This window comes from Poecile atricapillus, chromosome W, assembly GCF_030490865.1.
Source record: "Poecile atricapillus isolate bPoeAtr1 chromosome W, bPoeAtr1.hap1, whole genome shotgun sequence".
NCBI lineage: Eukaryota > Metazoa > Chordata > Aves > Passeriformes > Paridae > Poecile > Poecile atricapillus.
Genome location: NC_081288.1, coordinates 21,771,208 through 21,789,839, shown reverse-complemented (window position 1 = coordinate 21,789,839; position 18,632 = coordinate 21,771,208). Strand labels below are relative to the sequence as shown.

Here is an 18,632-nt window from a genome sequence, read left to right as displayed (position 1 = left end):
AAGCTTAAAGTTCTATGATATTAAGTGATGTGCTTAAGTTATGAAGATACTTTAGAACCATGTTAAATTAAGGCTATCATTATTTAAAATTTCAATTCCATTTTAGGTCTGGCTGCACTGGCATCTGACCTGCAGCAGCCAGAAGAAGCTTTGGCAGGGAATTGACATAGGGATGTGAGCTTGTGTGTGGTGGCCAGTTCTCAAGGGCTCTGAATTCCCACTTCCATTGGCTTCTCTGGCAGCACAAAGCATAGTAACTCCCTGACATCACATATATTACTTTTCACACTGGAGTGCAATCATAATGAGGCATGATGATGGTTCCAAAGCAGTCTCCAGGTCCTGCTCTACTGCTGTGCTGAAAGCAAAGTATCCTGGAGACCTGCAGTTCAGACCGTTCAAGAACTACAGCCTGTCAGCAGGCATACTGGGAATGAGGTCTGTCTGGGTAACCCATTCTATCATTCAGCTCTGTACTCATGACCAGCTCTATTTTGGGTAGGCTTAAGAACTTTCAGTCATTTTGGAAAATGAGTAGTGGGTGGTTTTTTGAGTTTTTTTGCCTTAGGTAAGTAAAGGAGATGACCTCGGGCATTAAATCAGAGCTTGCAGAAAGCCTAAAGACAGCATTTCACTGTCACTGGGCTGGAACATTCACAGGAAGGAGGAGGAAAGTCTCCTGCACTAATTTCTCCCTGCAGTTCTATACAGATCAGTTACCACCCAGCAAAGAATAGCCAAGGGATTCAGGATCTCACCCAGTCTGAACAGAGGACTTATCCCCCATTTACCTGGAAAGGAAAGCAGGACTATGGCTGCACCATCATGGACACAGGTATGATATCTGTCTTTGCAACAGCAACATGTTAAAGAGACTCTCATATGTCAAACAACATGAGGATGGTCACTTAGTGCTTTTTGTCACAAAGACTTGTCACCGTCAACTTGTGTCTGATTTAAATCAATGGATTAATCTTGCGGACATAGCCTCGAGGGATCAGACCAATATAACCATTACGTAGGCATTCCTAAAGTGCTGACTCTGCTAGTCAGACAAGAATAGACAAAATGCTGGTTTGGGGAGAGAGCAGGGCTTACCCCAGTCCCTGTGCAGTTGTTGTGTGTCAGGATTGTCCCCTGTGCCTGACACCAGAACCACCCCTGTGGCGCCGCCAGGCTTTCTCCTGAGGAAGATGCTCCCCTGAAATGAGTGGGCAGGGAAGGACTAAGGATGTGGAACTGCTGCTTAACAGACCTCATGTCCAGATCAGCAGCAGACAAAAGCAGTAAAATTTATATGTTGTTATAGGACACAGAATGATTCACATGGACACTGTTCAATGTATGATAGGGAAAAAAGTACTTTTGTTTTTCTGACTCTAGTATCTATAGATTCTCAACAATGACCAGGGATTGGATAGTCAGGTTACCACCTTCCCAACCACACTGGTTGTGAGAAACGTTCATCAAAAGACATTTCTTTAATGGAATGTGTAAACATCTATGTTTACAGTTATTTCCTGGGAAAGTGACTAGAAACAATAAAAACAACATCAGAAGGTTTAATTTTCAGGGCGACAATTATTCCTTTCATTCCTTATATTCCCAGAAAAAAGGGTGTTCTGAAACAGAGACATGGCTCAGAATGATCAAACTGTTTTTTGTGGATCACTCCACCCAAATTATCACCCGCATCAGTGATGTGGGTAAAAGCCATAGCCTCACCTTTTGGGAGATAGTAATATACTCAACAAACTATAGAGATTTTCAGAACATGACAAACATTTCACTGGGAAGCAGTACAGTTAGCAGACCCCAGAAAATGAGCTGGAAAAGAGAGAGCTCATTTCAAAGTAATTTATAATCAATAAAAGTGCATTCAATTGCACTTAAATTGAAGTAAATACAATTCTTATTAAAAAAAAAATTAAAAAATGAAGAATTCTGCAAAATTCATTCTGCAAAATCTGAGCACAGGCATGCACAGGGTCTGCCTGGTGTCTTATGAGCCTGGTCTCCACTGAGAAATAATTTGATTTGAGTGCAACTTCCACAGACAATTCCCAGTCTGAGCAGAAGCAAGAAACTGTAATACCAGCTGAAATCATTACCTTCTCTTATCAGTGTCCATGGACATTTTCTATGTTATTTTTAAAACATACCTAGAGAAACTGTTCTAAGCAGACATTGGTCCTAAATCCTGAAAGCAAACTTGCTCTAAAGGACTGAAGTAAATAAGCTCTGATGGCTTATTGGTGCTCTGTTTGCTGGCCAAATCACTATTATTGTGGCCAATAGTGTGATAGAGCCAAACTGATACATTTATAGTGTATTTCTAGTTTCTGTTTCCACTTGTAGTGATGATAGATTGGACATATAAACTGCTGGGTTTGATTTGAGACAGTGTTTAAAGGTGAAAACAGCAACCTTATGTTAAATACTCCCTCTTATTATAACAAAGTGGACAAATCTTCAGGTTCACTGAAGATGAAGTTATTTTATATTCCAACAGCTTAAAGTGTCACAGTCCAGTGATTCACTTTCAGGTAGGGACTGGAGAAGAAGTAAAATCAACAAAGAGTTTGCCTAAAAGTTTAGTTTGGCATATGATTAAAATTCAAAAAACCCAAACAAGCCCAAGGATATTAACTAGTCCCATCATATAATCCCACTGAGAGCAGTCCCATTTCAGGACTAATCTAAGTGCTTTCCATTATAAAAGATTTTGTGGGGCATTGGAGCCAATCAAACCATCACACGCTGTGTTAGAATGTTCCCTGACTTGAGGGCTGAAAAACTGAATGAGCAATTGGAAAAAAAGTCTGGTAATAGGGAATTCTGTGGAATAGACTAGATACCAAAGAAATAATTTACAGATCCAAATGAAGAGCTGGAGTGTAATTGGTGAGTCCAGATTTTTTCTTCACTGCCATTCATAGTTATAGAAGCGCATAAAACAATCATTGCTTATTTAGAGTGTTTTCCTAGTGGTTTCCACTTTTCTGAAGTGATGGTGCTAAATCAAACCTGACCATATGCAAGCCTCCACTCATTTCTTATGTTTTCATATAGGAATTAATCTCTAAAGAACACTGTAACCATGACCTTGAACAAAAATTATTTATAAAATATATGCTTACATGTCTATAGTCTTCTAAGTTCCTTCTTTTTCAGACTCACAATTCCATGTGTACTGTAACAGGCATCTAGAAAGCTACCAAGCACTGACAGTATTTAAGATGGATAGGGGAAGTTTAGTGGCTATAGTCTGGTTATCAAGTTCCCATGCATTCTTAAACTCATTTTTAGCCTATCCAGTCCACAAGGCACCAGGATGGAGTAACTGAATTCCATTCTATTTCCATGATATCTTTCTTCTCTTACTTTATATCAAAGAAAATAATCCATAAATGTTAGCTCCTGAGCATTTGTGCAGCTAAGAGGAAAAATTAGTATCTATGCTGGTATCTCATACTTCACAGACTAGCAGTAGACCACAATTTGAGTACCAAATGTCATTGAAATTTTTGACTAAATCTTTTTTCACTGAGTCTTTCACAATCACATTTCTCTTATTTATTTCATCATTAAAACCATACCAAACCAAAAATCCTAACTTGTTGGATTTTTTGACTTCCAAGACTGATTTGTGATAAAATCTTGTGGATAAAGTTCTACTTGTTAACCATTTATCAGACAAAAGGACTTTGCTGAAATATGTTACAGTGTTTACCAGTGTGAGGAAATTCAGTTTACTGTCATTGCTACACCTTCATGAGAAAGCTTTGTCAGCACAACTGTTCTTGCAGAGCCGGACACTATTCATAGTGACATTGATTTATCTTTTATTTCACGTCTTGATGTATTAAACTTTATTCCCATGTTTGGAAATAAAAATATTCTATATTGAAATGTCATTGAAAAACTTGTTATACAACGAGGGATATGCAATGCTGAGTGTTGCTGAAAAAAGTTCTTAGTTTGCATTTTCCTCCTAAAATACGCATAGTGAAAAGTGTGGAAATCCCACACAGAATCAACTTCTTCCTACAAATGATAGACAGCCTCAAATTTTCCTCTATTATGGCACCATCTCAGTTTCTATACCACCAACTTAATGTGAGACTGAAATGACTCAACTCCTAAAATTCTGCATTGCTCACCTCCCTGTTCTCAGTCACCTGAGCCTCTCTCTAATGCTGCTTCACAGGATGCACTACACAATTCTGGCTCCGGTTAAACAGAAAGCCAGTTTCACTGGCTGTGAAAATATTGCCAACGAGATGGGTGCTTGTGTCTAAAGGGCAGAAGCAGCACCCCTATTTTTACACTGTGAAGCTGTGTCTTACTGTAACACCAACAAAAAACCCCCAAACCCAGTCCTGAAAGAGCAGTGAGCTGTGACCCTCACAGATTTCCTCCTGCAGTGGACACCTGAAAGCCCTTGCTCTTCTCAGCCTGAGGAGATGGCCCAGGCTCCTGGAGGGGCTGGAGGTGGGAGCTCTGCAGAGCCACTCGCCCTGGACTCCAGCCCGGCTGGGAACATTTACTCCTTCTTTCTCTATTTAAAAGGGTCTGTGAAGGGAATCCCTGCCTGCACCTGGGGCCGGCTCGGAGTTGTCCCTGCTCCTGCCCCGCAGGGGACGATCTGATTCCTGCCTTCGGGAAAAACCAGGGATCTGTCTCCCAGGGGGACATTCAGCCCTTTAGGGTGTGCAGGGACATGGGACAACCCAGGGGGACATTTAACCCTTTAGGGTGTGCAGGGACATGGGACAACCCAGGGGGACATTTAACCCTTTAGGGTGTGCAGGGACATGGGACAGCCCAGTCACAGAGAGCCAGGTTAGTTCCGATGCTCAGGAAATGCACTGAGCAAACGAAAAATGCAGGAACTCGGCACAGTTCGGATTTCTTTCTTTCCACTCCTACTCCAGTCACGGGAAATTCTTCTTTTAAATAACTCAAAACTAATTCATCTTTGATATGTATGTTTCAAAATCAATTAATCCAGTCATCAGAATAGTCCCCTTTAAAAGTATTACAATACCTAGGCTTTTTTCTCAGTTTCCTATCCTTCCTTGCAATAATGTGTTAATAGTTTTCTCTAGAAGCAAATATTTTCGTTTATCTCAAGACATTCCCAAGGACAAATTGAAAGCAAAAGACACCACAGTGTGATACCAGAGATAGAAGTACAGTGACTAATGCTAACATCCTTTCAGAAAGCTTCAAAAAGTAATAAAATAGACAAGGTTATAGGATAAGAAACTTCATAAACCACTGAACTGCTGTTCAGGAATGAAAGCAATCTATTCTTCAAATTTAACAATACACTTTCAACGGCAGTTGCACTTCTAATTATAGGATAAAAGTCAGCAATAAAGTTGAAAGGTCATTTATTTCAAGTGATGAGGACTTAACCAGTAATGAACTTCCTTTCAGATTGCCAGACAATTTCCCAGCCAGCTCAGAAAACATTTTACCAGTTTGGAAAAATGTCTTTAGTCTTGCACAACCCAAAACATAACACAGTTGTTTTGCTGAGCTGTCCTGAAGTATTTCACTGAGAATCAAGAAAATAATTTGCAGTATTGTTTCATGGAAATCACATTATGGACCTGATGCTCTGCATAACTGTAGTGAGTTCCACAAATGACTGTCTCCTGATGTTCAGTGCACTCAGAGTAGTCCTGAGACTCTTGTATTATGTGCAGACAGTGGGAAATCATTCCACACAGGGAGACCGACCTTTAGGGAAAATGATGACATCAGCATAAGGCCATGGTAGCATGAATTCGTGCAATCTATCTTCTTTCGGTCAGTTACAAGGAACCATTTGAAACATGCTGATGGGTTTCATTTTCACTAAAATTCAGACTTAAACATTTCAGCCTTTTAAAATTAAATCCTGCTGGTGTTCCCATTCCATGATATTTGATCACAGACTTTTCTTTGACATTCAGGGAAAAACAAGACATTCACATGCTGGGATTTGCCAAGGACTGAATCCATCAGCTTGTTATCAGCTCTTTGTCAGAGTAATATATGCTACAACTAGGCCTAAACATTGTCACGACCATATCCAAATACCAAATAAGAAAAACATTTGCTAAACTCTATTTGACAGTGGGTGACAGATAATCTGATACTCTGTGATCTTTTCAAGAAGGAAGAGTCTTCTCAGACTTCCTCCAGATAAGAGCACTCTCCTGTCATCTGCACTTCAGCCCTCAGCCTCCTCTTGAGAGGCAGAGTCCTACAGAACAGGATTGTAACAGGAGCCCAGGCTCAGGGCTGTCGGGCGCCTATGTGATTAGGGACTGTTCCAAGTAGTTAATCACTAATAATCCATTACTTGTTTCGCCCTGAATTTTCTACCCAATGCTAATTTTCAATCATCACACAAGGTGGAAAACCCCTTGCTCAACATGAAAAAGAGGGTAGTAGCATCCATTTTTTAGTTTGCTAAGGATAATGCAAACTTATGGACTACAAAATCCAGGGTTATTACTTTTTGAGAGTCTGAATGTCCCAGTACATGCTACGCAAAGTGTGTTTGTAATTAAGCTTGGAGAAGAATTAAAAAAAAAAAAAGCCCAAACTTTCAATACAGGAAAGCTTTGTTATCAGAGTTGCAGTATTGCTGGTAGTAAACACTAAAATACTCAGAAATCAACTTAAAACTCAGAAACTTCTTTACTGGGATTTTTATGTACTGATTTAAGGAGTTCTCTCTTTTTGTAAGCTTGTTTGTATGTAAATATTTATTGTTGCTCATCTTCAAGGGATTCAGCATTGTACTGAGAAACCTTTAGGAGTATTTTGCACATGTGGAAAAAAAGACTCTTTCTGTGGGTGGAAATTTAGGAGACCTTAATGAAATCATGCATCCCCCTTTGTGGGTGCTCACGTATGAAATGACAAACATCCCTTGATGTTTCTACTGTTAACGTTTTTTACCTCTCAATCTCACCCTGCATCAACAAAGATAAATGTGAGAACTACATGCCTTCACTTAAAAAAAAAACTTAAACACTTAGCTCTGCCTTTTGGGAATGTTTGCACACAGCAGGATGTTTGCAGACAAGCTGTGGGGGTTTGCATCAGTAAATCAGTAAGTAGTATGTATGAGAGAAAGCTCTTAAAAGGCCTGACAGCAAAATGCATTTAAGATGCTGTTGTGAGTTACACTCGCAGCTCATGGCATATGGTTTCTCTCCAGCTAAAAAAGCTGTTGGGTAAGAGAGAAAACCTCATTGCAAAACATGGAAATGCAAAACAAGGGCAAAGAAAAAGGGGCACAGGATAGAGGTCAGATTTCCCCTTTAAAAATAGGGCTAAGGAAAGCTTAGATGAAAGATTAGTAAGGCTGGAGGGAATGCCATGGAAAAAATGTCATCAGGCATCTGACCCTCTGTGCCTTCACTGAAGTCTGCATCTGTGGGGGAGTGGCAGTCACAGTCTCCATTGGAATTACACTCTTCTTTGGGTCTAAAATAAGGTTTTTGACCTAGATACTATGTTCTTATAAAAACACAAGATGCCAAATGTCCTACAGTGTGTGTATGTGTATCTCGATCTACATGAGTATCACAGGATGAGACCCAGAAGCTATTAGTCTATAAATTACTCCATCTGCATGGCATTTCTCGTGTGGTTGTTCCTAGATATCTCAAGCCACAGATATTCTCCACACCACCTGGAGTAAGGGTTTTCTGTAATTTTTTTACAGGAACAATGGTTTAGTGTCACTTGAAATGAAGAAAAACTATCGAAAAAGGATGGAAATGCAATGCTGTGTGCATTGAGGTGTGCAAATGGTTTGAGATATTTCACTTCAGAAGACAGTGAAAGGTCCTACCACACACAATCAATCAGCTCAGACTGATTAGAGGAAGTTTTTCTTCCTTCTAGAGCTGTTGGAACTGGTTCTAGGGGTGCATTTCTTTTCCATAGGAAAGATCTTGTGGCAGAGAGCTATAAAAATAAACACAAAAATACCTGAAAGCTGGAATTCAACAGCTGTTCAGCAGCTGTTTTACTCCTCTTTCTAGTCCATTAGCACACTGGAGTAGGTGAGTATCAAGGACTAAGACCTCTCCCACCAGCTGAGCCAATAAACTTTTCATTTGGGGTCTCTTTCAGTTTTAACTACACTTGTATTCAGTTAGTTTTGTCACAGCTTCAGGGCTTTGAGAAAAGGAAAAATCTGGAATAGGCTTTTGGACCAGATTTGCAGGCTGGTTGAGCAAGGCATGATTCCTCTTTGAGAAAAAAGTAATTGTGCTGTTGTGTGAGTTGCTTTTGCTCAATCACTGCCTATCATGTTCCATCCTGTCAGTTCAGTACACAGAGCAAAGGTCTCTGCAATTAATCTCTATATACACAGAGCTAAGATTTATATCCAGAAATCTGTAGGAAAAGGGAATTTACATCTCTGTGGTTGACTGCATCCTACTCTCGGCACATATGACCAAAATTAGGAAGTTATTCTGGGCCTGCAAAGACATGATGAGTGTATTTTAATACAGATCCGTCTCAGGAAGCATCATGCTACTACTGAACAATGCTTTCAGATGCTTCCTAAAACCACCATTTGATCCTTCAGAGAATTAAATTAGAACAGAACTTTTTGTAATAATCACCTGATCAAAATAACTTGCTGGAGCCACCACACATAAGGACAACTGCCCTAGAAAGTAGATCACACACTATTTTCAATTAGTAACAGGGCCAGGGACAGCAAATTATGTAAGAACTATTTCCTAATCTCCAGGGAAGGGGGAGAAGTGGCTGTCTTGATAGTTGCTGCAAAATACGGCAGGACTCCCTTCTTGCTGCACAGTCTGTACACTTTTGGGAACATGGAGAGGGCACATGGAGGGGCTCTAACTCGGAAATGAGTTACCCAACCATACTCCCACCTTCTGGCAGAAAAAACACATGCACTGGCCAACTTACAAGTTATCATATTTGTCACAGCCCTTCCTGAAACAAACAACTTTATTCTGTGACAAACTTCATGGCAAAATTCTTAAGATGGTGGATTTTTTTTTAATTTTTGAAATTTTCTGACTCTGTTATTTTTGACTTTCTGTTCAGCAGCCCTTCAACATTACTCCAGGAGGTCTAATGTCCACCTAGCAGTAAGAGAGAGCAGGGCATGCAATATTTCATTATTATGACATCTAACACTACCAAGGCTAACTGCAGCAGAGACCACAGGTTATTTTATCGCTTTGAACTGAGAGTACACATAAAGACACTTGGCCAACCAGCAGTGAGGGTTGTGGGTGTGGTCAGTCTTCATGAGAGGCTGTTCTAAGCCATGGGGGTGTAAGGCATCCCCTATCACCTTAGTCTAGGTCCCACTGACTCCTTTGTGGAGATGTTGATAGCAATACAGGCAGAGGTAATGGATGAGGGAAGTCAGAGAGAAACCACTCCCTTCACTGTAGGCTGCATATTTTAGAGTCTGAGAGGTTTCTGAGCAGAAAGTTATCTTCAGACTTCTTGAATCCAGGGGAGCTTTCTGTCCCTCCAGCATCCCAGGATGTGGTGAAGATCAACTGAAACTTTCACCAAAGCATGCTTGCTAGAATGGGCTCCTAGGACATCACATCCCATTGGACACAGAACTGGATTTTTACTTTAATTCACTCTCTTCTCTAAGCTGCTTCATCTTGGCTGAACATCTGCTAGTTCAGTGAGCTCTAGGAGCTAAGACTGCACCAAAAAAATTAGAGTAAGTTCCAGAAATGGGAATTCCTGGAGTTTCCTAAAGCTACATATGTTCTGTTGAACACTTTGTAGAATATTCAGAAACACTGTATTATTTAACATAAAAAGTGCTTTTATGCCCATAGGTACAAATATCACTGATGTGACCAATCATTCAGCTAACAGCATGAAGCTTCTGGAGGAAGTGAGAGCAAGCTTGTATAAAAAGGATGAAGATGAATTACTATTGATTTGAACAGGAATTCAACTTTCTGTTTCCTCTCATTAAGTAACAGCAAAAATTTAACTCTGAGTTGACTGAAACACTCAGCCATGAATAAAAAAATATATCAATGTTTTCCTATTAAAAGTAAAACAAGTAAAAGCATCAGACTCTCAAAAATAACAAAAGAATGGCAGTAGAACCCTTTTTCATTGGTATTATTTTATTTTTATCAATGCATGAAGCTGATTATAGACTACAGAAAGATGCACTCTTCTCTGCTCAAGGTAATCTGATCCTAATGTACTCCTTTATTTATGGGGAAGAGCATCTGAGTATCACATGCCAATAATAATGGAATGTAGCTCCTTGTCTTCTTACAAAACTACCCACTGCAGAAAATTCTTAAACAGCAATTGAACAAATTGTAGAGTAGCCCTGCATTCTTACCTTTACAGTGTTCAGAAAAAGGGAGGCACTGGAATGTGTCTATGATGTGAGCTGGGAGTCCAAGCTGCCATTATAATAAATGGAATTAGATTTGTATTCACTGTAAACTAGCTGCTTATGGTTCAATTTTCGCACAAACTGGTGATCAAGGACACTCAGGTCCTGTAGGGTGGCCATCCATTTTCCAGCTGCTATTCTGTGGCACTGCAGGCCTCCCACAGGTCCTGAGTCATATTTGCCAGCCCAAGATGGGTATTCTGTGTATCTCAGGGTATCCTATGAGGCAGTAGGGCACCTATGTTTAGGCAACTGCTGGCTGCTAGGTCAGCTGAGTAGCAGCAGACTGGGCAGCTCTGACTTTAATGAGCGGCTGACTCCACTGGGAGTGGGAACACCGAGTTCACTGGCACATGCTTCCAGTTGGGTATCTGGTTCCTAACCCAGAGATCTTCTCTGACAGTGTAAAGACCATTAGGATCTTTGTAGGGTTGCAAAGTTACCAACATTTTCATTGGACTAACATGGACATTCATCTCAGGCAACTTCACTCCCTAATGCTTAAAACACCGGCAGATCTTCAAAGCAAAAAACCAAATCCTCATGGTGTCATAAAGTGAACGATGATGAAACAATGGAAAAATGGCTTCAGTCATTTTTCTGAGTCTCTAACAGCAGTGAAAAAGAGAAATGTTTGTTTGAAGTCTTCAAAAATAGCACTTCCTTTGTGGCTGAGAGCAGAGAGAGTGGGCTGGGTAGGACGAGAAGGGGATGTTTCTCAGTCACACAGTTCCTCAGACTCAAGAGACAAATCTGCTTGTAGCGGGACTGAGAAAACTCTAATTACAACTGAAGTTAATGATCCTATCCACTTGTCTTGTCCTTCATTTTACAGATCTTTATATTCAGGACAAAGTCACATTTACAGTCAGGACAAAGAACAACCTTTTGAATAAGAATAACCTTTTTCTTTGTATTTCCTTTTTCATTCTAGGGCAATTATTAAATTAGGACCTCTAATTTACTGGAATCTCTACATTCCCATGAATGATGTGTCTAGTATTCATCTCTATCCCAAGGGAAATTTCCCAGGTAATTTATTTTCAAATTTGATTTGCTCTTCCCCTTTAAGAAACACTCTGGATCTCCCCTGATGAAACACTAAATATGTTCCATGACTTATTTTCCAAGGACTGTTGATGTTTTAGGCAGCTACAAAGGTTTTCACAACTGAAGTCCCCCCAGATCTCTCTGCTATTGTTTGGTTATGCAATCACCTTGTTTGGTAGTGCCTTGAAAAGAATATGAAAAAACTCATTCAGTTTTTCATGGAACAGAGGAGTACTGTAGCATGGTTGGTTTTTTTAGAGCTCTCTTAAAGCGATATATTTAGGAGGTATGAGGGGAAAGAACTGGGTAGGCCTTTATTTATCTTCCCAACAGGTGCAGTATAGGGAGGCACAAAGACAGCGTTTGCTAAATTCAGTTTTGCCAAGTACAAAGCACTCCCTTATCCACTGAAAGGTTGATCCCTGCTAAACTCAATCAGCTTTTCATTTTAGTGTGACAATATTAAATATTTTATTCTTGTGCACAGATGTGTCCTGATGGGATGCTTGTGGCTGGGTCCTTTTCCCCCTTGGACTGAGATTGATGAGAGAGGGGCAGGTTTTTTTTTGTTTGTTCTTCTCTTACCTATATTACAGATATACAGGGTACAAGGAGCTACATGCACTAAGATAGAAAGGTGTAAAATAGCTAACAAAAAACTTCTTCAAGGTCTTTTATATGTCTATTTATCCAATTAACAAATGCCAAGTAAATTATTTTTTTTAGTGACCCAATGACCCGATACCTCTGTGCTGCACTGTGGCATTTTCTATCCAATCACTTATTACTACCCAAAAATCTCTAGAAGAAGAAGATGAGGAAGGAAGAAGAAGAAAGAAGAGACAACACCCTAAATCCTCCATCTTGTCTTTTGTTTTTTACCTAGCTTAGAAGTTAAACTTTAACTTTTTCACCTAGTGACTTAAGAAAACTTTCTAACTTACACGCTCATACTCCTAGTTTTTCTATTTAACTTTAACAGTTGTTTCCATGGTATTATTAAATTCAGTGTTTTATTGGATTCAGAGCCAGGTATCAGAGATAAGGGCACACACTCTGTGCCTCTGACTCCAACACAGATGCACTGTTTTTCACACAGGGTGAATATGCTCTTCAACTCAAGAACAACAAGTAAGACACATAAATCTTGCATTATCCTCCTTCAGCAGTATTGAAAGAAATTCAATGCATTGTATAAGACAAAAAGTTAGTGTAGTGACTTCAGTTTATACCTAAATAAACCAAAACATAATAGCACAAAGATAAATCACGGTGAATTTTCAGTCAAATTAATTTGATTGAAAAAGTTGCCAGAAACTTAGCAACGATGGAGGCGGAAGGTCAACAAATAAATCTGAGATGCTCTGGTATCTCAGAAGGAAGTGTGGGAGCCACACTTGGAAGTTAGCAATGGGAGGACAAAGGCAATCTAAGAACAAGTCAGTTCCCAGCCTACAGCACAATCTGTGCAGGAGGAGCTGCTCCGTGGGGTGCAGGACGAGTGCACAGCCCACCCTGACAGATCTGATTACAGCAGTGAGGCGTAAGTTTGCTTTCCATTTGTGGAGGGCTTAAAATTTATTAGCTAGAGGTGATGAAGAGAAACTTTCTAAAGAATTGAGAGGGAAAATAAGATAAGGGGTTAGGGTTTCACTCTTTCGTCATCCACCAAAACTCATTTACCTGGGATTTGAATAGGGAGCTTTGCAAATGATACGTATGGGCCTGACTTTGAGAGTGGTTTGGCTCTGAGACTGAGAATGAAGGAAGTTAAAAATAATGGGAATGTATTCTGCAGTCAGTGCTGCAGAAGGGCAGTGATAATGGCAGAAGATGGATGTCTGTATGCTTCATTTGTGTCACTATGCAGCAAGAAGAGAGAAGCAGCACTACCCAGTGTGGTGCCATATAAAATGGTTATACAGGTCTGCTCTTCTGCATGGAAAGCACCAAACAATGTTGAAAAATGTTCACATGCTGGGATCTTGAATTTTCAGGAAAACTTTCCATCATCAGTTTTAATTTTGACACAAGCCAAATTTGTACAGTGAAGCAGAATTCCCATTCAGCTTCAAAAATTGTCAAAACTTGAAAATATGATATTAAAAGAAATCTGACTTTAATTACCTCTTAACCAACCTTTGTGCTTAGGTTATTTTCCCACTGGAATGCTATTCTACTTGTCTACTTATATGATTTATATGACTAACTGACTTGTTTGACAGTGACTGTTATCTTGATACACCAGATAGCTACATTATTTAGAATGTTGTAAATATAATGCAAATATAATGACAGGGAAAAAAATCTCACAATGAAAGAAAACTAATTATGTTTAAAAGAAAATAGAAATAAAGGCTGTTTCCACTGCTGTCCTCATGGAGAGCAGTGTTACCATATCTCCAAAGCTGTCTGCACTGGTATTTATGTTTGTTTGCCTCCTTTCACAAATTGTTTCATGCTTTCCAGATTGTTCTTCTAACTGAAAGTATATGCAAGTAGTTTTCTTCACAACTTTTACATTTATGCTATTCGTAGATTGAATAAAATTTTACTGAAACTCTGTCTAAAGTAGACACACTGATTTTAATGTTGATTCCTTGCCAAAATGTGGATGCTCCAGGCAGTATCATTCAAGCAGAGCTTGCAAACACTTAGAAAATGAAGTTGGCAGACAGTTGATAAATGCTTTGGCTCAAAATTTGGAATGGTTGCTTAACTCCATGCATTATTTCCTAGATTGGGGAGAATAAATAAGGCAAATTTACAGAGCTGCCTACTGGGGACAGACTTGCACCTGTCCCTGTGGGATGATGCCCACAAATAGTTTGAAAAGGTTGCTCTTGAGAGACTTGGCACTTTTACAAAAGCGTGTCCAAATGCCATGGCCTGTGACAGCTTAAGAGGGCACCTAATTAATGAGCAGCTCTTATTATGAGCATTGGTTAAAGGAAAGGGGGGAGAGGAAAGATTGGCTGAGTGATTGCAATAAATTGCAGGAAGTAATTATATGAGGGAGGGTTATTTTATTAGTCACCAGGAAAGCTAAAGGCTGTCAAGTTTAAGTGCACTGGTTAAGGTCTCTGGCCACTCAGTCACACCCCAGTCATCCACTGGGATCAGTTAACCCATTGATGTAAACTTCACCTTGCACTTTTATTTTAAGCCAGCTAAGACAAAACTGTCCTACAACACCATGACCATCTACTACAAAGAAGCTACAGCTGATCTTATATGCAGGACTCAACTTTTTAGGAGTACCATAAAGGCCTTAAATAATTAGTCATGGAAGCCTGTTTCTGCAGTGACAAATTCCACCAGGCTGAAGCTCTCCAGCAACCTTCTCTAAGCTGAGTGGTGTGTTTAATTTGGTGATCCTATTTGTTAAGAGCGCTTTGTGTGGCTACACTGTCACCAAGTCAGGAATTTTCTCACTTTGTTAATCTAATAATCTTAAAATAGCTCAAAGAGCACTTGGCATAAAAAAAAAAGCCTGGGAGCTTGTTACAGCACTGCCTCTGAAAAATTAAACTACATACTTCAGGGACTGAAGTCATAAAAAAACCGCACATCTGGGATTTTCAAAACATTCAAGTGTTAACCAGTTTCTGATTTCTCAACTACTTGCTTGTGTGTGCCGTTTTAATTTGCAGGACCCATGCAAATGAGGAGTGTGAGATAATTCAGGTAGGTTGCTTCTGTTGGAAATATCGAAAGAATCGTGCTTAGGTACCCATGTGATGCAGAAACTTTAAGCCTCTTTCTTTTCCCCTCTGTTTTCTACTGTAATCCTTCAACAAGTTTAGCAAAGGTTTCTCAGTCTTTCCAGTGCTAATTTCCAGAATTAGTCAGTCCAAGGTTCTCTTTCATTGATTAATTTTCTTCAACCCTTGATGCCTTGGAAATTACCATGAGACAGGCACTTGATGATCACGTGAGGTTCTGAATTCTTACTGGTAGAGCTGGTACAAGTAGAGCTTGTATGAGTAGCAGTACTGTACTATTATTGGTACCAAATTCTCCTGCCATTAATACAGTAGGTACATACAAGTATTGCCAACAGCTCAGGGAAGTTCTTGATAAACAAAAAAATCTTTAGGAAGCAGCTAATCCCTGAAGTACGATAATATAAACCTGTTACTCCCCTTACCTCCTGGCTGCAAATAAACTGGGTGCAATAAGGAAGAACCAGTGTGCAACCCCATTGTATCACCTCTCCAGAGCTCACTACTCCTTGTGAATTCTATTAAGGCAGAATGCTTCAATGGTTTTTAGGTCCTGAATATTGGATCATCAAAAATCACATTTGTTCCACTGTCAATATAATGTTCAGAGCTGCTAAACTTATTTTGTAACACAAACATGGAGTTGCATTGGTAATCACTGCAATGTAAGAACATCTTTGAAACAATCTAATTTTAAACAGAATAAGAAACACGAGCCTCCAAACTAATTTTCTTCAAAGCACATATCTTTTGCAAGTGCATAAATATTTTAGGGCTGGGTTTTTTTTGATTTGACAGCCACAGAATGCATTCTGATTAAAGTGTATAATACCCAGTTAAATAACAGATCAAATAAAAAGGACACTTAATACATGTGTAAATAATTTGAATTACAAATAAGACACTCTAGAAGGGGCTTGGCTCTAGGTTTGATATGGAGGATTAGGCTCTTGTATTAATACGTGCACTTGGTGTAGCTATTTTCAGAAGGATACTTCATCTATCATTGTCCTCGAGCACTGAGGAGGGCCAGTAAGTAAAGTGATCACACTGGTCTGTCAACACTGCTTGCTTAAGACTCAGTCGTGCAAAAAGTTTGGTTTTCATGTGTCCCCAGCCGAAGAAGGTGCTGAAAATGAGTAATGTTCCTGACAGTTGCTCTGCTCTTGCCTTCCCCAAAACCAGAAAATATTTCAAAAAAACCTTGTAAAATGTTTGTACACTTATCAAAAGCCAAAGCTACCAATAAGCCAGTGTTAAATCAAACGTACCTATTCAAGCTACGCACATCAGCCTAGATCGTCCAAGACTGATGGGAAATCAGTGCTAATTAATGACTCCAATACTGTCCATACTCTGAAGATTACCTTAAAGATTCAATTCAGTTTTGCCCTTGGGAATGCATTAGGGAAGCTGTGTGTATAGCTTTCATTCACCAATATTTGAAAAGCACACACAGTCTGTATATTATGGCTTTGCAAAAGCTCTTTATATAGTTAATGTCAAAAAATAATCATCAAAAATTCTTACCAAAACATACAGATTTGAAAGAAAAATACAAGAAGAGCTGTAGAAATAATATAAATAGAAGAAGCCTCTTTGCCTTAAATTTTCAAAAATGGTAGAAAAATAAATATTAGCTTTTAAATAATTATTAAATAATAGACCCTGAATATTTTTCACCTTTTTCCTAAGCCTCCAATGGACAATTCTGCTTCTCAGTAGCAGACTACACACTCAGCTCCTTTGCTTTGAACTTAACAGGACCACAGAAGGGGCCAATATTACTGAGTCTAACTATCCTTCTGAAACATAAAATAATAAATTCTGTAATGTAGCAAAATTAATTATTCCAGTTCAAGCTGTACAGAGTAACTTACTACATTCTCCACCTATGCATTTAGATGTATAGAATGTATTTTCATCAGAAAACTGTTTCATAAAGCACATCCTTTCCATTCAATAACTATTAGAAAACTGCACGAAAAACATATCAATTTAGAGAGTCCTGACTCTTTAAATCATAAGAAATTCTTTTCCCCTATTTTCCAGAGTTTAGATAGCTTAGAAGAGAAAAACCACAAAATGCACTACAGAAATCCTGTAGTCTTAAAAAAATGAATACAACATTTGCCCAATCAAGTAGCCACTCATTGTTTATTGTCTAAAACAATTTGTTATAGCCCTGCCTGAAAGTAAGTTCTTAGTCTAAAAAGATCCGTGATCTCTAATGACTTAGTGATGTTACATGGCTATTGTTAATATAACTTGTGGCTGATATCTGCAGGGTGGTCTAAAAGGCGTTTGGTGTGTGTGCGCACTCGTAATTCCTGTAATTAAGAAAACGCTCAGGTAATGTTCTGTCATGCTTACCATCTTTCTTGGTGGGTTCCGGCATTGTTACAGGGATTCTTTATTCCCAGAGTTTCAGCCTTTCAGATGCAGCAAGTAGTAGCCCCAAGTCCAGCGGAGAGTGTGTGAGATCAGTGTGACAAGCAGAGGGTAAGAAGAATTCGTCTGCTTTATATACTGCGGCTGAAATATCAATCAAAATAGCACCTCCTCTCTTTTCAATGCAAACACTTTGAAAATTGACAGTTATGGGAAACCCTTCACATCTGTTGTCTGCAGCCTCTGCTCCCTTGGCTTTTGGAAGGAATCTCTGCTGCATTGCATGGGGCTGATGAGAACATCTATAACTTTCTAAATTCAGCCGCACAGCTTGCTCTCTGAGTCCCTCTCTGTAACATGCAGACACGTATGCACACGCAGACAGAGGCTGAAAAAGTGACTGTCATGCTATTAAAGAGCCCCTCCTGCCTGCAAAACTTGTAGGAAATGCCTGTATACATTTATACATTTATACTCTTCCCACAACATAAAAGTGACAAGTAGGCACAGGCAGCATGCCTGCAGTGTAACCTCATTTTTTCCTTTAAGAGAACATGGTGTGGAAAGACAGAGCGAAAAGTAGAGTGTTCCTCAGTATTAATGTTGAGTATTATTGTGCTCCCGTTTTCAGCAGTGAAGATACTCTTAATTTCCCTTCTGTTTACATATGGTACGTTTTCTTGGGTCCTTTCCCTGTAGCCACTCTCATTTTGGCATTGGTAGAGACTATAATGTTCCTTTCAGCATGAGTAATCCATTAACTGGAGAGATTGCTGCTGAGAGTTGAGATATTCTCTTCTCCACTCATCCAGGAGATCCAACACTGCTTGCCTTTGCCAAGCCAGGAAACCAGACAGAAGGAATGGAAATCCTATCTGTAGCACACACACAGAACCACTAAACTAAGCCACTGGGTTGCCCTCCTCTTAGACTCCCACTCAAACTACAAATGTGTAGGAAAGAGGAAGGCAGGTTGAGTGAATCAGAGGGTACTAGGATTTACTTTCTTAGGC

The 18,632-nt window shown here is 39.5% G+C and overlaps 1 protein-coding gene across 4 annotated transcripts in view; it reads right to left on the bottom strand.

Moving 5' to 3' along the window:
- Positions 1-17,741, bottom strand: part of LOC131592253 (myosin-binding protein C, slow-type-like) — a 69,635-nt gene extending 51,894 nt beyond the window's left edge. For all 4 annotated transcript variants that reach the window (XM_058863646.1, XM_058863648.1, XM_058863647.1 and 1 more), the window contains exon 1: positions 17,602-17,741. In XM_058863646.1, coding sequence (XP_058719629.1) covers positions 17,602-17,626 — 25 coding nt within the window. In that variant the 5' untranslated portion in view covers positions 17,627-17,741. The remainder of the gene's footprint in view (positions 1-17,601) is intronic.
- Positions 17,742-18,632: the final 891 nt, after the last annotated feature.